This window comes from Gopherus evgoodei, chromosome 5 (genome assembly GCF_007399415.2).
Source record: "Gopherus evgoodei ecotype Sinaloan lineage chromosome 5, rGopEvg1_v1.p, whole genome shotgun sequence".
In the NCBI taxonomy this organism is placed as follows: Eukaryota; Metazoa; Chordata; order Testudines; family Testudinidae; genus Gopherus; species Gopherus evgoodei.
Window position 1 is genome coordinate 26,423,572 of NC_044326.1, and position 24,125 is coordinate 26,447,696.

At 44.9% G+C, this 24,125-nt stretch overlaps 1 protein-coding gene across 2 annotated transcripts in view; it reads right to left on the minus strand.

Moving 5' to 3' along the window:
• Positions 1–24,125, minus strand: part of STK32B (serine/threonine kinase 32B) — a 257,437-nt gene that overhangs the window by 67,676 nt on the left and 165,636 nt on the right. For both annotated transcript variants that reach the window (XM_030565483.1, XM_030565484.1), the window contains one exon: positions 10,396–10,433. In XM_030565483.1, the coding sequence (XP_030421343.1) occupies positions 10,396–10,433 (38 nt within the window). The remainder of the gene's footprint in view (positions 1–10,395; positions 10,434–24,125) is intronic.

Below are 24,125 nucleotides of genomic sequence, written 5' to 3' on the forward strand. Positions count from 1 at the left end.
ATGCAACTGTTTCCACCCTTGTGCTGCTCTTTAGGTATCAGAGGGCCCAGCTCTCTTGTTTGTGGATGGTTCCCAATGCTGAACTCTATTTAGTGGTACCCCTGTTCCTGCTTCTACCATGGCTGGTACTGACAACATTTTTTCAGAGGCAGTAGCTTTGTTCAGGAACAACCCTAGGTTGTGTGGAGCCCTCTGTGGAGATATATGGGTACCTCTCCCACCTATAACCAGTCCCATCCCCAACACCTTCATGTATTTGTGGCACCTCTCTACCTTCATATTCTCTTCAGATTATAGTGACCTCTTCAGCCTGGTCCTTTTCTGAGTCTCCTCAGGCAAGGAGGAAGCCAGGAAGAAAGCGGCTATACAAGAAAATTCCATTTCTTTCTGATTCAGTAACTATAAAATAAGACTCAGATGGCAGGAGTGCATGTCAAGCCAGCAGACAGGCACCAAATGACCAGTTATTTGACAGCAGGGTGTAGGACAAAGGGTATGTAGCGGAAGTATGCAGGTGCTCTCATACTCTCACTCACCATTCTGATTTGAACATAACAAATTGAGTTGGATGGTCCAAACCTGCCACCATTAAGTTTTCCAGTAAGACAGATCACTGCAAGTTGTGGCTGACTCAGCCCCACTCATTTAGCTCATGCCTTGTCTCCTACTGTGTGTGCACCAGCAGACTTTGTGGACATGCTTGTTGACTACTGGCATCATGCAACATGCTGGGGCAGACAAAATGGAGGGAGAACAAGCCAGGAAGCACAGCTAACCTGTAGCTGTGGGGCTTAGGGAAGTAGGGAATACTAACTCTGTAATGAACTTCTGATGCTAAAATCATGAGACACTGAATGAGGATGACAATACTGTAGTTGGCTGCCAGGCTGGACTGACACATATAGCACAGGGTTCTACCCTCCCAGGAGCCCTATATGATTGCATAGGTCACATAGGCTTAGGCCATGTCTACACTATAGACCTATATCAGTATAATTACGTCCCTCAGGAGTGTGAAAAATCCACCCCCCGAGTGACATGGTTACACTGACCTAACCCCACGTGTAGATAGTGCTGTGTTGACAGGACAGCTTCTCCCATCAACATAGCTACCACCTCTCAGGGAGGTGCAATAACTATGCCAATGGGAAAAGCTCTTCTGTTGGCCTAGGAGTATCTTCACTAAATCACTGAGATTGCACCGACGCAGCTGTACCTCTGTAGAGCTGTAGGTGAAGACAAGGCCACAAGCTGTCACTGGCTTCATTTTTTTGTGCTGCTTTTACATTGTGAAGCAAAAAGTGGCATAGGTATTATGCTGTTTAGGATTGCACCTTTCTGTGCCACAACATAGGTGGAGGTGTAAAGAGAGCTACCCCAACTAACCATTAACACCTATCCATCTGGATCAGAATTTTAGAAAAGTGCTGAAAATAATTCACAGTCACTGTACAGTAACCTATTCCTAAATTATCACCACCTTCATTACTCTATAGCAATATTAGAAATCTAGTACTATCTACTTAATTGACTAGCATAAAACACAAATAAATTATGTTAGGATTCATCTTAAAGCTTCTTTGTAAGTGCAAAATTAAGGCCCTAACCACTGAATCCACAACAGTATTCAGCAGAAGTTTGTCCCCAAATGTGTATGATGCTGAAAGAATTCCAGTGTATTTGTCAAATAGCCTATGATGATCTAGCCTGATGGTTCAGTGACTATTTTAAAGCATGATAACTTATCAGTTACCAAGGGTAAAAACTACAGCTGAAATTTTCAAAGCTTCCATTTAAATTAATTGGAATTGAGCATTGAAGTCCCCACTTAACATGGATTATCTCTACCTGTGCAGTTTTCCAATGTTATTTAGCATTTCCATTGTGCTAGGTACAGAACAAACAGAAAAGTAATGGTCCTGGTCCCAAAGAGCTTATATAAGATTAGACACAAACAAAAACTACATTTTATTAATGTTAAGGTTGTAAAGTCAAGCACTGAAAAGTTAGGAAAATGCCAGAATTAAGGTTACATGTGCAACTTTAATTGGCCTCCTTGTTTGTCAATTATGGGGCAGTCTTTAATTACATGATCACATACTATTTTTTCCACAGAACCCCTCTCTCATTCAGTGCACAGGATGGACTTCACTCTGGGGCTGAATCAGAGTTGTATAGTGAAGGAGGCTGTTGCCTTTAGGAACCCTGCATTTGTTGAGTGTGTAGTGAATGAGTTGCTCTGAGTTCTGGCACCCAGCACCACACCTAGCCAGTTCATTTCTGCAGTTAAAGACTATGGGGGATGCCTTATTGAAAAAGATAATCATATTTCGTACAACCAGCTTGCCAATCTTGTGCTCCTAATGGCAATAGCTATAAGCATTTCAAAATGCACAGTGGAATGAAAAACAACATGGATTGCTGCAGAATAATATCCTCACTATTTCTTTGGCAGATAAATATTGAGCTCTGTGATTCAAACGATAGCATCGCCAGTGATTGTCCCTGTTAGAATGCCAGCCTGATGACCTGTCACAGAATATCTATCACATAATACCCACCCAGACTGATGCAAATATTTGATTTACAATTAAAATTGCTACTCTTATGCTGCATTGTTTTCTTTCTTTTATTATATTTATTTTTTCATTTAACAAAGCTAAAACAACACCCCACATACTGTACCAGTGGTCTACACAGTTGTGGCTATCATGTAGCAGACATGTCTTCATAAGGAGAAAAACCAGGAAGATGTGTTTTTCCTAATTTCTTTACATCTTGCTACTGATACAAAAGCAGTAACACTGCCCATGCATAGGTATAGCACTTCTCAGCAGTGGATCTCAAATGCTTATAAACAGCAAGGACTAGTTTTGCCTGGCACTTGTGTGGAGGCCAGGCATGAGTGCCTGGGTCAATCTGAGCCCCTGGACTCCCTTCCTTCTCTGCCTCTTCAAAGATGATAATTGCCCCAGAGGGAGTAAGAAGCAGCTGAGGTCATGGTTCTCTCTCTTTTCTGCATTGGCCCACACAGTTGGTTGCTGGGGCCTGGTCTACACTATGCATTTATACTGAATTTAGCAGTGTTAAACCGAAGTAACCCTGCACCCGTCCACACAACAAAGCCCTTTATTTCAATATAAAGGGCTCTTAATATCGATATCTATACTCCTCCTCGACGAGGGGAGTAGCGCTCAAATCGGTATTACGGTTTCGGATTAGGGTTAGTGTGGCCGCAATTCGATGGTATTGGCCTCCAGGAGCTATCCCACAGTGCACCATTGTGACCGCTCTGGACAGCAATCTGGAGTCGGATGCACTGGCCAGGTAGACAGGAAAAGCCCCGTGAACTTTTGAATTTCATTTCCTGTTTGCCCAGCATGGAGCACTGATCAGCATGGACAGGAGATACTGGATCTGATCACTTTATGGGGAGACAAATCTGTTCTATCAGAGCTCCGTTCCAGAAGACAAAATGCCACATTTGAAAAAATCTCCAGACAGAGGCCCCAGCAGGGACTCAACACAGCGCTGCGTGACAAGTGTAATGGAAAGCCAAAGAATCAAATGGACGATTATGGAGGGAGGGAGGGGGGACTGAGGACTCCAGGTATCCCACAGTCCCTGCAGTCTCTGAAAAGCATTTGCATTCTTGGCTGAGCTCCCAATGCCTGAAGGGTCAAAAGCATTGTCCCAGGTGGTTCAGGGTATATGTCATCAATTTAATCCCCTTCCCCCCACCCGTGAAAGAAAAGAGAAAAAAAAAGTTTCTCGCCTTTTTTCAATGTCACTGTATGTCTACTGCATGCTGCTGGTAGATGTGGTGCTGTGGTTCTGAACAGCAGCATCCCCTCCCCTTCCTTTCCTGATGGCAGATGGTACAAAAGGGTTGGAAACCGTCCTCATCGTCCCATGAGTGCTCCTGGCTGGCCTCGGTGAGGTCGGCCGGAGGCGCCTGGACAAAAATGGAAATGACTCCCGGTCACTCCTGGCAGACGGTACAAAAGGATTGAAAACCGTCCTCGTCATAGCAACTGGAGGCTGAGCGTCTCACACCCCCACTTTCATGTCTAATGAAGATTCTGTACTGCCTGGACTATCATAGCAGCGGGAGGCTGCCTCCCCCTCATTTTATCTCACTAAATAATCAGTGTTTCTTATTCTTGCATTCTTTATTACTTCATCACACAAATGTGGGGATAGCTGCCATGGTAGCCCAGGAGGGTTGGGGGAGGAGGGAAGCAATGGGTGGGGTTGTTGCAGAGGCACCCCCTAGAATGGCATGCAGATCATCATGGGGCTCATGCAGTGGGATGTCTGGGGCTCTGATCCAGAGCAGCTGTGCTCTCTGGTTCTCTAGTAGACTTGCCCCATATTCAAGGCAGGACTGACTCAATTTTTAGACAAAACATACAGAAGGGAATGACCTAGGGAGTCATTCCCATTTTTGTCCATGCGCCTCTGGCCAACCTCAGCGAGGCCAGCCAGGAGCACCCATGACAGCAGCAGACGGTACAAAAGGATTGATAACTGTCATCGCCAATTTCCAATTGCAGACTGTAATATAGGGCTGGTAACCGTCTCTGCTACCTTGCAAAGACGAATGAATGCTGCTATGTAGCACTGCAATACCATATCTGTCAGCAGCATCCTGTACACATACGATGACAGTGACAAAAGGCTAAATGGGCTCCATGGTTGCCATGCTATGGCATCTGCCAGGGCAATCCAGGGAAAAAGGGTGCAAAATGATTGTCTGCTGTTGCTTTCACGGAGGAAGGATTGAGCGATGACATTTACACAGAATCACCTGCAACACTGTTTTCGCCCCATCATGCATTGGGATCTCAACCCAGAATTCCAATGGGCAGGGGAGACTGCAGGAACTATGGGATAGCTATCCACAGTGCAATGCTCCAGAAATCGACGTTAGCCTCGGTACATGGACGCACACCGCTGAATTAATGTGCTTAGTGTGGCCGCGTGCACTCGACTTTATACAATCTGTTTTTAAAAAACGGTTTGTGTAAAATCGGAATAATCCCACAGTGTAGACATACTCTGGGAATAGCAGTCTGTATCATCCCAAAGAATGTTATCCCATTGCACTGTATCCCGGTGCCGTGAAAGATACAATACTCTATGAATCTTTCACGTAGCTACAGCAGTCACATACAGGAAAAGTAATGAAGAAAAACGTTGAAATGCAAAGTCTAGAATTTTTCATATTGGTTCAAAAAGTTAAGAACACAGTGACCCTTTTTCAGTCCAGCTTTGTAACTTCTGTCTATAAATGACTTTTAGATGACATTTTGAACAAAAATAAGAGAATATTCAGGGTAATTGTGAAAAAAAATTATCAAACATTGTATCCTGGCACCTATTACAGATATTATGTACAATATTGTTCCAAACAATATATCTACATTGCTTGTTTCTGGATAGTGAGAGCTGTAAAATTGGACAGTGCAAAACAGATCCAAGGTGTAGAAGTAGGTCTGAGTGTCAATAGCAAAGAAATGATACTTTAACCCATGTGAATGCATGAGACCATGAAATGATAAATGTGACGAACTGGGAAAGTTCTTAATGTTTTCTCTGAATACTGTGTTGGTGCCTCAGTGTCCCCATGGCAGTTCTTAAGTATCTGGCAGAGCAATGGCCAGTGCACCTAAATGCCTGACACTCTGTCTCTTAGCAACTGATGGCTTGGGCCCCTCCTCTGCAAAGGTGCCAGCTGAAGGTGTTGGAGACAAAGGGATCAGGTGACCTCCTGGCCCGGGAAAGGGGCTGAGCAGAGAGGAGGGGCTGGGAGGGGTTGTTAGTCTGGAGCTGGCTGGGGTCAAGGGTGGAGGGCAGACCTGTGGGTCTGGCTCACTGCCCCCCAGAATGGACCCAGCCGAGGGGTCCGGTTCGCTGTATCTACAAGCTCTGTTTTAGACCCTGTTCCTGTCATCGAATAAACCTCTGTTTTACTGGCTGGCTGAGAGTCACGTCTGACTGCGAAGTGGGGGTGCAGAACCCGGTGGCTTCCCCAGGACCCCGCTGGGGTGGACTCGCTGTGGGAAGCGCACGGAGGGGCAGAGGATGCTGAATGCTCCAAGGAGAGACCCAGGAGGTGAAGCTGTGTGAGCTTCTTGCCCTGAACAAGTCTGCTCCAAGGGAGAGGAGGATCCCCAAAGTCCTGACTGACTTGGTGGGGAGCAGTTCCAGAGCATCGCCCGGTGACTCCGTGACAATAAAGATGTGGAACATAAGAACAGGCATAGTGGGTCAGACCAAAGGTCCATCTAGCCCAGTATCCTGTCTTCTGATGGCCAATGCCAGGTGTGTCAGAGGGAATGAATAGAACAGGGAATCATCAAGTGATCCATCCCCTGCCATTCATTCCCAGTTTCTGGAAAAAATAGTAAAAAAGAGAGGACCATTGATGAAGGCCTATGTGACTAGAAGGTAAGTCATAAACTGTCTCAAAATATACAGATTTCATAGATTCCAAGGCTAGAAGGGACCATTGTGATCACCTAGTCTGACCTCCTGGCTAAGAAACAATCCCTGAAGGACCCTACTAGAAACACCTGCTTGATGATAATGATTCCCTGTTTAGAGTTACATGTTGAGACCTGTTGGGTAGCCATGTTTTAATCCATTTAAGGTGTACCATGTCAATTTGATGATATTATGATTATTAATCAAAATATTATGCAGTACCAAGTGAAATGCCTTACAGAAGTCTAAGTCTATTGCATAAACAATATTAGCTTTATCAGCCAAACTTGTAAATTCATCAAAAAAAGATATCTAGTTAGTTTGATAGGATCTATTTTTCTTAAACAAATGTTGAGTGGCATTTATTGCATTACATTCCTTTAATTCTTTATTAATTGAGTCATGCATCAGCCACTCCATTAGCTTAGCCTGGATTGATGTCAGCCTGTGTAATGGGCTACATTTGTTGCTGGGGTTGTTATAAGAGCCAAGACCGACACATACACAGTTATATTACTGTCTGCTGCCTTACTAACAAGTAAATTATTAAGGCACCTCTTTATGGCTGAGTATGGAGATTAGCTCCACCCAGCCTGATGCTGCCTTCCTTTTGTCACTTGTGCTGTGGGCACTGTGCTCTCTAGGAGTCACAGTGCTTCCTGCTTGTGGCTTGGTCCTCTGGCTGGGTCACTATTTTCCCCTTCCAAGGGTAACAAAAGTCTCACCAGACCAGTTGTCCTGGTGCCAATCCAGATAGCCTTGCTGTTCAAGACTGTGCCAATTTCCTAGCGGCTGGTAAACGATCCTGGGCCCACCCACTACTCTGGGTTCCAGCCCAGGGATCCTACAATCAGCAGCCAAGGTCTGTACCATCTCAAACTTTTCTGCCATTTTCCTGGGCTGTCTCCTGCTCCAACAACTTTCTTTACCACTCTTTGGAGTAAACCCCTTCCATCAGGGTCAGGATCTCAGTTTTCTGTGCCCCCTCTGCCCCCGCCTTCCTGCATCGTCTCCCTCTCTCCTCACAAGGCCAGAGAATGATTACAGACTTCTACACTACAGTCCCCTTCTGCTCTCCCTTACTGACTTTCTACAAGCTCAACCTGGGCTTAATCATCAATTAGCATCAGTCAAGCCTAAGTCTTCCCTCAGGTGTTTCCTGTAAAGTTAATTTGCCTTTCCGAACCACTTTAGACCCATCAAGATTAGTGTGGTGTGAACACCCTCATCACAGTCTGACAGGCCTATAATTATCTGGATCAACCTGTTTGTCTTTTTTAAATATTGGCACAACATTATCTTTCTTTTGGTTTTCTGGAACTTCCCCCATGTTCCAATACTTACTGAAAATCAGTGTTAATGGTCCAGTGATCTACTCAGACAGCTCTTTTAAAACTCTTGGAAACAAGTTATCTGAACCTGCTAATTTTAAAATGTCTAACTTTAGTAGCTGCTGTTTAACATCCTCCTGAAATATTAGTGGAATGGAAAGAGGTTTTTCATCATATGAGACTATGTCATCTATTTTTTCCCAAATAAATATTTATGAACACTTCTGCCTTTTTAGGGGGAGGGATAGCTCAGTGGCTTGAGCATTGGCCTGCTAAACCCAGGGTTGCAAGTTCAATCCTTGAGGGGGCCACTTAGGGATCTAGGGCAAAATCAGTACTTGGCTCTGCTAGTGAAGGCAGGGAACTAGACTCAATGACCTTTAAGGGTCCCTTCCAGTTCTATGAGATAGGTATATTTCCATAATCTGCATTTTGGACTAGATGACCTCCTGAGGTCCCTTCCAACCCTGATATTCTATGATTCTATTATTGGTAATTCTACCATTTCCATCTAGTAATAAAGCAATGCCATTGTCAGGATACTTTCTGTTCCCAATATAGTTAAAAATCTCATTCTTGCAGTCCTTAACTCTGCTGGCCATAAATTTCTCCTTGCGTCCCTTTGCTTCCCTGGTCAATTTTCTACAATTGCTAGCTTCTGATTTATATTCATTATTATCAACTTCCCTTTATTGCCATTTGGTATATTTATTTGTTATAACAGACGAGTCACATCTTATGCAGGGGTTAGGTTCTGAAGTCAGCATGTAATGTGAAAATTGCATATAGTCAAATGCTCATTGAGTGGAATAGCGGGCGGAATTGCCTGCACTACAGGTACAGTATTTAAATTGTTATTTTTCTCTTTTTTGTTTTGTTTTGCTGAGCACATATAGTAAAAATCGTGTAAGTTAGATGCACCTATGATGCGACTCCACTGTAGTTGCCTTCACTTCCCCACTAAACCTGGTCAGTTTTTAAACCAATATGCCATCTTCCTCAGTTGTGGCTTTCAGGCATCCCATGAAGTGTTCTAAAACAATTCCCAATTATCATTCACATTCTTCTGATTAAATTCTTCCTCCCAGCTGATGTGGCTCGTAGTTGTTTTCAGCTCTGTGAAACTGCCCTTTCAGGTGCATCAATAAAGAAATTCTAAATAGAAACAAATCTAAGCAGAATTTTAAAAGTTAAATTCCTTTGCAAAAATGTTGTCAGCTTCTGTAATCAACATGTTAAATATAAAAATATAAATAAATGTCCATGGCACAATGTATATCTTTAAGAAGCTTAAGTTTATGCCTCAAAAGTGGCATACAGACCATCAAGCCCGCCGACAGCAATTCCAGGCCCCAGGGCAGAACAGTCAGTGGGTCCCCTTCCCATGCAGACGCAGTCCACCTGACATTTGGGTGGTGCTACTGGGCACGCTCTTCCAGCACGGCCATGGCTTACACATGTCCGCCCGGCTTCCTTCAGCACCGCTGCCGGTACCATCTCGCATTCGCCTAGGAGCCCTGCCAGAGCTGACTAGTGGGAAGGACACAAAGGGGGACACCAGCTAAGGGGGGGAACATGTGACACCCCCATGTGAACTCTCCCATTGTCACCTTCCATGTGACTCCTCCTCTCCCTGCCTCATCTCCAGCCTGGGGCCCCCGCACTCTCCCCATCCCCTTCTCCCCATCCCATGTTAGCTAGGTGGGAGGCTCTGTCCTCCTGCTGTGCTAGCCTGGCTCCTCCCGGCTGTTTGGATGCTTGCCTGATAGCCAGGCTCTGGAGCCACTCCCGGATGCTGCCCAGTGCAGCACAGCAGCTGCCTGGGAGAGCACCTGGCTGCAGCAGCAGCAGCAGGCTGCTCCCCCGCAGGCTCAGCTTCTGGTGACAGTGGCCAGAGCCCCCACACCATCCCCAGCATGCTCAGAGTCAGCTTCTGTGCCCAGACATGAGGGCTAAAAACGTCCTTGTATTTTTAAATAAAAATAGAGATTTCCACATAATTACAGAATTCCAGGAACTGAGGCTTTAAAAAGACAACAACCCATAACATTAAGTGTCATCAGATTTGCAATCAAAAGATTTGACAATACTGGAAACAGAGGCAGATGAGAGTGCCATTTTGAATGGCCTGCCACTCTCATACCAGAAATTGCTAAAGCACAAATCCAATCTGGATGTGAGTGTATAACACATAGTTGGCCCAGTTACTTATCAAAGCTCAAACATTCAGCCTGTGTCTTTTATGTGAGAGAAAAATGCTTCAGAACTGAAGATCTGATTAAATATGACAATAGGTAACACTACAATCTTTGTAGAATGGCATATTGGAAAGAATACATGATGGAATATGTGATTATTAATTGTTTGGGTGAAGTCTACCCAAATAGCTGAAGACCACTCTACTTGGAGCCTATCAAGACGGCTGACAATCTGACAGACAAGTTGCTGCAGAGAAAGACCAGACTTGACATATGAACCCAGTTTCTCTGATGAACTCACACAACACTAATCACAGAGCCACTGGTGCAGCCCATGAAATTGAAATGTTGGGGATAAAATAATCTTAGGAACTCACCGTGCTCATCCAGCAGTATGTTGTCAGGTTTGATATCTCTGTAAAATAAGAAATGGAAGTGCATTATATACAGTACTGAATGGATGTGTGTAAATTCAAAAGTGTTTCTCTTCTGTGCAGGAGACCTGGGTCAGTAAAACTTCCAAAGGAAACCACACATTACACAAAGGCAAACAATTCTATTGATGTCCTTTTACTGATCTGAGAAAATGGGCATGCTGAGCAGATTCAGTTAGCTTCCATTTGACATGGCTTTATTTTCACACGGCTAGCACTGAAACAGGTAGTTTTTAGAGATTACATGAATTATTCATTATAACAGGGGGCAGGGAGAGGGGGTGATTTGCAGCTGGAGGTGCCTGTTTGTCTTGGGAAGTCTTAGTTTGACAGACCTGAGCAAGGAGGACATGGACGGGGCATTAACAGGGGACATGGATGACCCCTCCACCCCTCTCACTATCCACTAATCTCCCATGTCCCCCCCACATTGCCACACAGTCCTCCTAACCACCCCTTGCCACCACTCCCCATAACTCCTCCATGGAGCAGTAGGGGAGTGGGGATTTGGATGTTATTAAGGGGGGCACGGTTGTGTGTGTGGAAGCCTGGGATGAAAGGGACTGTGACAGTGCTGGGGGGCAGGATCCCAGTGGCTCTGCACCAAGCACTGGCATTTGCAGGGCTCCCCTAAACTGCTACCTCAGCTTTGAGGCACATGGAAACAGCATGGCCATGGTTTGGAGGCTTAGCATGCCTGACCTTCTGTGCATTGTCCAGCTTCCACCTGCGGATCAAATCTGATTTGTAGGATGATTCTGTTGAGGCCATGAGGATACGATTTTGTAGAACAAACATCCGCACAGTGTGACCTCACATGCAGGGCTGGCTTTAGGAAGTGCGAGGCCCAATTCGAATAGTTTCAACGGGGGCCTGGCAGGGATGACTATAAAAAAAAAAAAGTAAAAAAACACATGGAGCTTGTACTCACCAGGCGGTGCTCCGAGTCTTTGGCGGCAGGTCCTTCACTTGCTCCAGATCTTCGGTGGCACCGAAGGACCTGCCACTCAAGTGCTGCCGAAGACCCGAAGTGCCACCAGGTGAGTAAAAATTAAAAAGGCGCCTCTAGCCAGGGAAGAGAGTCTCACTGGGTGCGGGGCCCTCTTAGGAGCGGGGCCCGATTTGGGGGAATTGGTGGAATTGGCCTAAAGCCGGCCCTGCTCACATGCAGTGTACATGCAAGTTCATGCTGCACAGAGGATGCCATTTTGGACCACCTAAGATATAAGTGAGCTGGTGTGTGCCTTACTAAAATTGTCACAGCACGCCACTGGATATACCTATTAGTATCAAAATTGCCTCCCCAGAATGGTACACAATCAGAATAAATTTGCCACTTTGTGACTTCTAGATAAACTTAAGCCTCCTGGGGCAGATCCTCAACTGTTGTAAATTGTCATAGCTCTGGTGATTTCAGTGACGATACAACAATGTACACAGACTGAGGATCTGTCCCTTCAGGTAATTTACTTAAACTTTGTCTCTGCTGTCACACAACCATTTTTATTTTACTTTTTCTAATTTATTATTTGTCCTTATATTTTGTTAATCAAAATATATACATATATTAATTCTCAAGCCTTTGCTTTAAAGACAGCCAAAATTAAACAAATTCAAAAGAAACATGGAATAGGTAACTGATCAATTAAAATTATTTAGACAGTATATGCTGTTATAATATTTACCCAAATATTCTCACCGTCTGCTGTATTTTCATATTTAGAGCCTGATCCTGCACATCTCAAGTGAGTAAAGATACTTCTGCTTAGATCTTGCAGGCTACAGCTTTTTATTTAATAATGAAGCAGAGTTTAGTAGCATTAGTGATATAATTTAAAAGATCTTAACTGAATTTCTCATTTCAGGAAACACAGCTTAAGCACTTGATCCTGCTCCTATTGAGATAAATGGAAAAACTCAACATGGCTTCAGTGGGAGTAAGATTGGATCAGAGTTCTATAAAATTAATAAAATGGGAATTCTGCTTCATAATCGATGATAGTTTTTCATGACAATGCAAAAAGGTACCCAAGAGTTTAGTTACCAGAAACTCAATCCTTTTTAAATTTCAGTTTTTGTGAATTTTAAGAATGAGATAAATATCAGAAATGGTTTATAAGCATTAAATATTTATTATTATGTAAACATAAAATATTATATTAAAAGAAATTGGATTTAGTCTGGCAAATCCAATGTTCATGCTGTATATTACCTGACAACAGATATGTTCTACTTGGTGGGTATATCTATAATGTTCTGAAGCAGTCAAATGATAAAATTAGATCTATGCTAATCTACCTGAGACAAATTCAGTGAGTGGTTTACACATGACAACCACAGATCCACATATACTGTAGACAAGATTTTTCCCCCACCTGGGGGAACTACTATAACACCTGCTCCATTTATTTTATTTTTTCTATTCTGAGGCAAGGCAGTGTGTGGCTACAGCCTGGGGGCAGGTTACCCTGGGTTATGTCTTATTCTGGAGAGCAATCTAATCAGTCAAAACCTACGGAACTGTGATATATACACACCACCGCTTTGTCTGGAAAGAAATGCATTTAAAGCAAGGACAAGGCATGAGCTAGCCAAAACCACTGGAAAAACATGCAGTTATTGTTACTGGGTATTCGGTACCTGGAACATTTATCTCCAACAGACCAAAGTGAACCAGCTCTTGAAAAATAAATGATCTGGTCAAATATATTTAAGTGTATGAGTAAAGCATAGCATGAAAATGGTCATAAATGGGACAAGCCATTTGACTAGGCAGCATAAATTCAGATGTTAATTTAAGTTAAAAAAATCTATTTGTTATGATAGAAAATATTTTGCATCTTGGCATGCATGTTCAAATGGCAGTATGTGAAATTCAGTGCATTAACTTCAAGGTTTTTTGTCTATTATGAATATCCACACAAATGAATGAAAGCCATTAAATCAGGATCCAGGACCCCTGAGGTCCTGCTTCAAGCTCACAATAGAAATCCCATTACAGCTGCAAAAAGCACACTAAGTCAGATGTTGAACTGTGCCTATTCCTTGTGCTGCTTCCAAACCATTCGCTATGTAGTAATTAGCAGTGCTACCGTATTCACCAGTTTCCATAAGAGGGGAAGTTCATTCCATCTACCCTCTTTGCTTAGTGTGAATTGGTTACTAGTCAGCATCTCCTTGTCAGGGGCGGCTCTAGACATTTCGCTGCCCCAAGCACGGCGGCATGTCACGGGGGGCACTCTGCCGGTCGCCAGTCCCGCGGCTCCGGTGGACCTCCCACAGGCGTGACTGCGGAGGGTCTGCTGGTCCCGTGGCTCCACCGAAGCCTCAGGACCAGCGGACCCTCCGCAGGCATGCCACCGAAGGCTGCCTGCCTGCCTGCCGCCCTCCCGGCGACCGGCAGAGCGCCCCCGTGACATGCCGCTCCAAGCACGTGCTTGGCATGCTGGGGCCTGGAGCCACCCCTGCTCCTTGTAAAGAGCAGATTGATCCAAGCAGCTCGATTGTCATACTCAGGCATAGGACAGAAGAAAAGAGGTATGTGTGTAAGCTTTTCTTGCCTCCCATTGCTTGTAAAACCATTTCTGCCTCCCTTTGTTCTCTGGATATTAGAGTGTGTCAGACTGGTGTTGCCTTAAGAATATAAATACAATCAAAATAGAAAATACCCTACCAAGATTCCAAATAAGAAATTAACTTCTGCTATGAAATCTAGAGCAACTGGAATCCCCACTGTAAAGATGTTCACTCCGTAGAGAGCATACCATGTTGCTCACATTATACTGATCAAGCTCAACCAAGGTAGGATTCAAGGCCCACTGAAGTCAGTGGAATAGCTCAAATTGACCTTGAGGGGCTTAGCTTCACGTCCTTAATGTCTCCACTGCTCTTTCCTTTCTTTTGCTCACGTTGGAGAGTAGGGTCGGAGCCACCTTTTACACCAAGAAGTCAGCTACTGACAGGAGCAGAACAATTGGATTTACAATCCGAACTCTAGGGTGCTGGAAAGCATCCATTCAAATAAACGAAGTTAAAAAAAAACCAAAAAAAAATGGTGCATCTTAATTGCCTTTTTTTCCTGTTTGCGTGCAGTTTATTGTGGATGACCCAACAAACTTTTCTTCAGGAAATCAATCAGATGGCGTTAGAATGGTAAAGGTTGGCATGGTGGTCTGTGTAAAGCCTGGTTTTGAATCTCTGCCCTTGTCTCTTGTTTCTTGGGCTGGAAGGATGGCAAAGGCAGCATGCTGAACCACTGAGGAGTGGGAAAGCTTTATCCAGATGGAATGTTGTCTTTTCCCCTTTAAGAACATAAGAACAGCCACAGTGGGTCAGATCAAAGGTCTATCCAGCCTAGTAGCCTGTCTTTTGACAGTGGCCAATGCCAGGTGCCCCGAAATGAATGAATGGAACAGGTGATCCATCCCCTGTCGCCCATTCCCAGCTTCTGGCAAAACTGAGACTAGGGTTTTTAGCTGAAAGAAGATTATGGCAGGAATCAAGGAGAATAGACAGATATAATGTTCTTGGACTTTAACAAGTTTAAAGTCTTTTCCAGCAGGCTATGAAGGATACTAACTAGTCATAAAATGAGAGGTTACATTCTGGTGTGGACTAGATTAACTGGGAGAAATAGAAGTAGGAATAAGTGGCCAATCTTCAACATGGAAGAAAGCTAATTATGAAGTGCTCCAAAGACCTGTTTTGGGATTAGAGGTGCATAACTTCCTAAATGTCAGGGTTATTAAGCACTGGAATAAATTGCCTAGGAAGGTTGTGGAATCTCCATCATTGGAGATTTTTAAGAGAAAGTTAGACAAACACCTGTCAGGGATGGTCTAGATAATACTTAGTCCTGCCATGAGTGCAGGGGACTGGACTAGATGACCTCTTGACCCCTTCCAGTCCTATGATTCTATGGTAATATTTATTAATGAATTGATCTGATAAAATTTCCAGATAATTTAATCTAGAGAGGATTGCGAGGAACTCCAGAAGGACCCAGTAAAGCTTGGTGATTGGGCAATACAATGGCAGATTGTAATGGGGGCTACTCACTTCTTGAGTGCCTCCTGCTGGTGTGTGTGGTACTGCAGTCCTTTTTCTGCTCCTGGTGCCCCTGTTGGCTGTCAACCTTGCTTAGCAGGTCTTCTGTGGCTCAGCCTTTTGGCTGGGTCACACAATTAAAACAAACTAATTCTGAGTAGCAAACAGCAAACAAAACCTCTATCTGCCCTCAACAGGGTCTTCAGCCCCAGCTCTGGGCCCTTTAAATTCAGCCTTTTGCTTGGTCTTCCAAATGAACCTTTATCCCCTTCTTGGGGCTTACAACACTTCACCAGTGAGGGAACCTGGAACTGCCCACTACTCCGGATTCCAACCCAGGGAGCCTGTATGTTTCCAGTTTGTTAAAATATTCCCTATAGCAATGGCCAATCATGTGCACAAATTGTAGTTTAGGATATGGAGAACACTGTACAAAGAGCAGCTGTCTGGAATGAATAATAGTACAAGATGATGTCTAGACGTTAGCTGCTACTATAAAAAAAAAACCAAAAGCACAGGTAAAAAAAATGAATTATGGATGATAAATTCAAGCCATGCAAGGATAATTCAAATAACCTAATCCTGGTGAGTATCTGATCCACTCAAAAAATAAATTATTCCAGATTAGCTCTTCTCTACCAGTTTGATGCAGCACACAAAATACCTGACCGGATCTTTTTATTATTTTACATTGAGTTACATCAAGATACATTGCACATTCACCTGCCCTAGCATAAGGGCTAATCTGATGTGGGTAGTTCAGGACAAGTTTAATAAAGATTAATATTACCTGTGTGACATTTGTTAACAACCATAAAATAATAGCAATGAGTTGGGAAATGGAAGTTTCACCTTACCATTACCTGAGAGCACTCAGGTGATCCCCACCAGGTGGGGATCTATTGGGGTGTTGTTAAACTAGTTTCTACTGACTTCAGAAAGGACTATGAATGGGTTCTGATGTTCACATTTGGGTTCAGGGGCTTGGCACTGTGCTTTACTTGTATTTGGTATTGATATTCAGAAATAACAGGAATTTAAAATCACACATCCGAGGAAAACAGATTACAAAATGCATTGTGGTTCTGACATTGTACATCAGATGAAGCCTGAGTTGTGGGATACATCACTATTCACCGGCTATAATAAAGCTAAGACAGGACTTTAGCCAGATGGGTATTGTCTCTGGATGGGCAACACAATAATGGCCCAGTGTGGTGAGTGATCTCAGCTGTGTTGAGAAAGCATTGCACTGTCAAGGTTCCATCACCAGCATGGATCTTCCTGAAGAACACACTATAGTGAAAACAACTATGTTCCTTTCCTCAGCACCCTGTAGTTCAATCACCTTTTTCTCACTCCTACTCCCCACAACATTCTTCCCAGCAACTAGAACTGCCCAATGGCATTAAGCAAGCATCACAGCAAAAGTATTAAATAAAAAGTGCTCCAGCGCACACCCTATCTGAGCGGAAATGGCCGCCACTGCAGCCCAACCAGACCTCTGACTAGCAGTCCATGTTCCCTCTATATTAATCCTGCTCATTACTGACTGCCAAAGGCTGTCTGTCTGTAACTAAGTCCTTCAGAGCCATTAATTTCTGTATTTATTAATAGTGTGATATGATGATCTGTCCCTTTAAGGCTACCATAGTGTTGAATCCTGATAACTTCAGCAATGCTGGAAATCTTAGTCCAGTACACAAAATATTAGATTGCTAGAGAAATTGAAGCTCTTTCTTTGCAGAGAAAGAGCTAGCAACTTGTAGGGGGTTGTGTGCATGTGCATATGTACCTCGATGTACTTCCAGAAGACAATACATGTGGTACCCAAATAAACCTAATATTTAGGTTCTGAAACAGACTTTAAAATAGGATGAAACAAAGGGAGAAGTTAGTAATCCAATCCCTGGTATCATTAAGGATCAGTTCAGATGTAGGTCTATTTAAACCTGTGCTAATTATATTGACAATCAGAGGCAAGTGCTACAGATGATTACCTGTAGGATAACCTTCTGATGAACTGAGCTATTTATCCTGCAGAATATGTTTTTAAAATATTTCTCTCTCCAATGAGGTGAAAATCCTAGCACAGTTGATATCCGTTAATTCTGCTTGAATTTTAAAAAAGGACTCTTTTTCACCATGCTATCAACGCATAAGTATCATTTAAGAAGCAAAGGATGCAAGAACTTGCTTAATCAACCTAGCCACTTCCAGCTGCATTGTCTGGAGGCTGTTATGCACAAAAGGTTTGAAATAATTCACAGTATCTCATTCTTATCCAAAATGTCAGAAAGCCTAACATTAATTGGGGCCAAATTTGGCCCAATGAAGTTTAAGTTTTATACAGCTCTTCCCTCCCCTCCCTGAAAAATTTACATTTCAGACCTAAAATAATTGAAAGCATCTCTTCAGTGACTCTGAGCTAGAATGGTAGTTTCACAGCTATTTAAGAGAGAAACGCTTTCAGAAACAAGCTTTTCATATCAACTTTCCAGACTCTGTTCAGCTACTTGAGTGAAATGGTGTTGTATATCATAGAAAAGTGTATTGTACTGTACTGTATAGTTGGACAGGTATCACTGGAAGTAAAAAAGATTAATCTTTTTTTCCCTCCTATAAGAACTTTTGGGTCAATAAACATTCTAAATCCAAAGATGGTCTGTTTCAACCATCATACAGTAACTCCTCACTTAACATTGTAGTTAAGTTCCTGAAAAATGCGACTTTAAGCGAAATGATGTTAAGCGAATCCAATTTCCCCATAAGAATTAATGTAAATAGGGTTAGGTTCCAGGGAAATTTTTTTCACCAGACAAAAGACTATATTTTAGGGAAACACACACACACACACACACACTGTAAGCTTTAAACAAACAATTTAATACTGTACACAGCGATGATAATTGTGAAGCTTGGTTGAGGTGAAGTCAGAGGGTGGAAGAAGGTGCGATATTTCCCAAGGAATGCCTTACTGCTAAATGATGAAGTAGCTTTTGGGTGAGCCCTCAAGGGTTAACACATTGTTGTTAATGTAGCCTCACACTCTACAAGGCAGCACAAATGGAGGGAGGGGAGACAGCATGGCAGACAGAGACACACACCCTGTGTGAGAGAGAGAGATGCAAGTTGCCCCTTTAAGTAGGCTGACCCCACTCTAAGTACACTGTCTTGTTAAGTAGATCAGCAAGTTGAGATAGCAGCTGCTCCCAGGAAGCTCCTTCCGTCCTGAGCCCTGTCACGTCACCGCCCACCCCCCGCCATGGAGATGAGGTAAGTGGGGTGCAGGAGCAGGGGGGAGGGGGACACCCTGACATTAGTCCTCCTTCCTCCCCCTCCCCCTGCACAGCAAGCAGGAGGCTCCTGGAAGCAGCTCCAAGGCAGAGGGCAAGAGCAGCACATGGCGGTGCGGGGAGGAATTGCTGGCAATCAATAGCCTGTTGGGCGGATGCCACACAGGGAACATAGGGGACTGGGTAGCTGATTGGGGGGCTGCCGGTCCACCCTGGTTCCAAGCCCCCACCAGCTAGCTCCAACGGGCTGCTCTTCCTGCAAGCAGTGGACAAAGCAGGCAGCTGCCAAATGACGTTAGAAGGGAACACTGCACAACTTTAAATGAGCATGTCCTCTAATTGATCAGCCACACAACAACAAAACAACGCTAACCAGGACGATTTTAAGTGAGGAGTTACTGTATATAATTCATTTTATATTGTTCAAATCCTGTAGCCATCACTGAGGCAAATTTTCCATTCTTAAGTCTGGACATTAATGGACAGTTTACCTTAATGAAAAGTGAATAAAGATTTCAGGAACTGGAACATTTCTGAATAAATATCATACACTATCACCAAAAGTCTATAGATTTTACTCTAGATCCTGAATAAAATTTTAGTGTCACACTTTAGAAATGTATAAGACCATAGGTATTTTATGATGGTATTGTCCCACAAGTCACTCATGCAAAGGTCTATTTATCTTTATTAGGGTTAGAGATTTTCCTCCCATTTATAGCATTCAGCATCTTTTCAGTAATTACTCCTTAGGCTATGGTGTAAAATGCAAAGCCATTATTACTTCCATATTAATTAGCTGATAGGAAGCACTCATGAGACACTTTGGTCAGACTTCCATTGCCCCATCCGTGTTCGCTCTCATGTCTGATCTCTTTCTACGTAGCAAGAGGACCATTTCTGATGCACATACATAATGTAACCTACTGAATATTATCACAAAATGGTGAAGTAGTCTTTATGAGTCTGTTTAAGGATTCTGAAGTGCAGCAACTTTCCTTTTGTTTTTCTTTAAGGCTCTTCTTTTAAAAACAAATGAACAAACAAGAACACATCAGGCCTGAAGTCCAAAATATCTATGATCTACACTTCTTCTAAATGACCAGTGAGTATATTACAGATCATGACAACATTTGTGCACTATATTTGGCCTTTCCTACTCTTCATTATTTTGGGAAATCACCCACCATTGCACTGTAAAAGCAACATGGGAGCACTGCACAGGGCACCAGTATTTTTAGCATGGTAACCTGAGCAAAGTTAGGCCTTGGCTACACTACAGAGTTGCAGCGCTGGTGAGGGGGTTACAGCGCTGCAACTTAGGATGTGGCCACACTTGCACAGCACGGCCAGGGCTGCAACTCCCTGGTTGCAGCGCTGGCTGTACACCCGGTCGAGCCTCGGGTGTAGGGGATCCAGCGCTGGTCATCAAGTGTGGACACCCACCAGCGTTTTTACTGACCTCCGTGGCATAAGGAGGTATCCCAGCATACCTTAGAAGCTTCTCTGGTAATCATGCAAACTCCACTGCCCTGGGCTCACCTGACCCCTCCTTTAAATGCCCCGGGAATTTTAAAAATCCCCTTCCTGTTTGCTCAGTCAGGTGTGGAGTGCAATCAATCATTCAATCAATCAGCAACCATGCCTCCACGCACCAAACGAGCCCCAGCATGGAGCAATGCAGAGCTGCAGGACCTCATAAGTGTTTGGGGTGAGGAGGCTGTGCAAGCACAGCTGCGCTCCAGAAGGAGAAATTATGATAACTATGGGAAGATATCGCAGTCCTTGATGAGAAGGGGCCATGAACGGGACGCGTTGCAGTGCAGGGTCAAAATAAAAGAGCTGAGGAGTGCTTACTGCAAAGCCCGTGAGGGAAATCGCCACTCAGGAGCTGTCCCCACGACCTGCCGTTTTTACCAGGAGCTGGATGCCATACTTGGGTGTGACCCCACTGCCAATCCTAGGAGCACGATGGAGAGTTCAGAGCAGGGAGAAGTGGGGGAGGGTGTAGAGGAAGGCGACAGTGAGGCTATTGGCATGGAGGGAGACACCCCGGAGTCCCAGGACACATGCAGCCAGGAGCTCTTCTCAAGCCAGGAGGAGGCTAGCCAGTCGCAGCAGCGGGAAGTTGCTGGTGAAGAAGAAGCAGAGGAGCGTGTTCCGGGTAAGCAGATTTTTATGTTTTGGGAGAGGAGGGTTGGGGTTATGGCTGCCTGCATGCATGCCTAAACGTGGAATAGCCCATTGATTTGCTCTATCACGTCTCTGTAATCTGCCTCGGTAATCTCTTGAAAAGTTGCAGCCAGAGCGTGCGCAATGTGCTTTCTCAAGTTGATCAGGAGAGCCACCGTGGTCCTTGTCCCGGTCAGGCTAACTCGTTCGATCCACTGTGCAGCGAGGGGTGGGGGGACCATTGCTGCACACAGGCAAGCTGCATAGAGGCCAGGGCGGTATCCACATTGCTGTAGAAGACCCTCCCTCTCTTCCCAGGTAACACGCAGCAGTGATATGTCTGGCAGTAGGAAACCCTGTTGAGAATTTAGGGATACTTGAGTGCAGGGCGCCAGATACGTGTTTCCCCAGCCCATTGCGCTCTGTTGTTTACCCCCCCCCTCCAGGCACGTAGCCAGCCACGAGGTGCGCGCCGGTGTTATGCACCCCCCTCCCAGCAGGCATCCAGCACCGCGGTGCGCTCCGGTGTTCCCCACCCCCCCTCCTAGCACGTAGCCAGCCACGCGGTGTGCTCCGGTGTTATGCACCCCCCTCCAAGCAGGCATCCAGCACCGCGGTGCGTTCCCCTCCCCCCACCAGCAGGACGGCGTGAACGTGGACCAAAGCCCAACCCCCCCTCCCCCCGCCAGCAGCTCACCACCTTCCTGTTCACTACTGTCCCCTGTTCAGGACACCAGCTACCTCCTGTACCCATTGCAGATAAACCCCAGTGACCCATTGGTCAATTCCCACTCCCAAGGGGAACTTGGGGGAAAAACACTCACCCCATTGCTCGCCATGACTTAGCTTCCCTGCCCTCTCTGTGTTATGTGAGGTATGTGAGAAGGATGCTACCAAAAGTCTAAAAAGTCCTTCACTGTGTGATAATAAAACAATGTAGCCTCTGTGTATTACATGGTTCTCTCTCTCTTTTTTCTAGTGACCTTGACTAATGCAGCCGGATCACCGGCCTCACGTAGACTGCAGAACTTGAGAAGAAATCCAAGAAAATCAAAAGAGGAATTGATCAAATCAGTTGAGAGTCATTACAACAGAGAAAGTAGGAAGACACAGGAATGGAGAGAGAAAATGTATGAATGGAGACAGACAGTACATGAATGGAGGCAAACAGAAAGCAGGAGAAAGGAATTGGCTGCCAAAAAAACCACAAAGCAGATGATAAGCCTCCTGGCTCGCCAAACTGAGTCTTTCGAGTCTCTCGTAGCCATGCAGGCAAATATGTACTGTGGTAACCCACAGCCCTCCCAAAGCCCTCTTTCTTGTTCCCCAGTATTTCCACAAAACAACTTTCTCCAGCAGCCAGTTTCTTATTACCCCCAGCTGCCCCCAACACCTGTACAATCACCTACCAGCCCTGATAACTATAATTCTTACCCTGTACACTCCACCCCCATTACCCTGCAGCATAGTAATCCTGAAGTGCAGCAGACATTGAATAGTAATCAAAATAGGACATATTCAAACCTGTGAATGTACAGTCCACCACCCTAACCCCCCTTGCCTTTTATGTACTGTATGTTGAATAAATGATTTTATTTCTCTTTTACTACGTTATATTATTGCAGGAAGTGGTAAATATTGTATACCAAGGTAGAGCAAAGCACATCAAAGGCACCAAACATTACTGTCGGCTCTCAGCATCAAATTGCTCCCTTAAAGCATCCCGAATCCTTGAAGCCCTTTCCTTGGCCTCCCTAGTAGCCCTGCTCTCTGGCTGAGCAAACTCATCCTCTAGGCATCGAACCTCGGAGGTCCATTCCTCACTGAATCTTTCACCCTTCCCTTCACAATTATGATGGAGGGTACAGGACGCGGATATAATAGCGGAGATGCTGCTTTCCCCCAAATCTAGCTTCCCATAAAGACACCTCCAGCGGGCTTTCAAACGGCCAAAAGCACACTCCACAGTCATTCTGCACCGGCTCAGCCTGTAGTTGAACCGGTCCTTGCTCCTGTCAAGCTTCCCTGTATACGGTTTCATGAGCCATGGCATTAAGGGGTAAGCGGGGTCTCCAAGGATCACAGTGGGCATTTTGACATCCCCTACTGTGATCTTGCGGTTTGGGAAAAAAGTCCCGGCCCTCAGCCTCCTGAACAGGGAACTGTTCCGAAAGATGCGTGCATCGTGCACCCTTCCAGGCCATCCTGAGTAAATGTCAGTGAAATGCCCACGGTGATCCACAAGCGCTTGCAGAACCATGGAGAAATACCCCTTGCGATTAACGTACTCTGATGCCAGGTGGGGTGGTGACAGAACAGGAATATGCGTCCCATCTATTGCCCCTCCACAGTTAGGGAAACCCATTTCTGCAAAGCCATCCACAATGTCCTGCACGTTCCCCAGAGTCACAGTTCTTCTTAGCAGGGTGCGATTAATGGCTGTGCAAACTTGCATCAGCACCATTCCAACGGTAGACTTTCCCACTCCAAACTGGTTCACCACCGATCGGAAGCAGTCTGGAGTTGCCAGCTTCCAGATTGCAATAGCCACCCGCTTCTCCACTGGCAGGGCAGCTCTCAATCTCGTGTCTCTGCGCCGCAGAGTAGGGGCAAGCTCAGCACACCGTGCCATGAAAGTGGCTTTTCTCATCCGAAAGTTCTGCAGCCACTGCTCGTCATCCCAGGATTGCAGGACGATGTGATCCCACCACTCAGTGCTGGTTTCCCGAGCCCAAAGGCGCCGTTCCACGGTGCTGAGCACGTCTGTTACTGCCACAAGCAATTTACTGTCTTCAGCATCAGGCGATTCAATATCATCGTCTGACTCCTCACTGTCACTGTCACTGTCACTTTGCAGCTGAAGGAATAGCTCCACTGCCATGCATGATGTGCAGGCAACATTCATCAGCAAGGTCCTCAGCAGCTCAGGCTCCATTTATAACAAAAATCGCAGAAATAGCGCTGCAGAATCACAGTGCCACCAAACTGCTCGGAATGTGTAGCAAAGCACCACGGGGCATTGGAACAGGAAGCGGAAATACCCGCACACTTCCTGCCCCTCCCCACAAGCCACAGCGCCAAAATGGGATGAGGTGCTCTGTGGGATAGCTGCCCACAATGCACCACTCCCAACAGCGCTGCAAGTGCTGTAAATGTGGC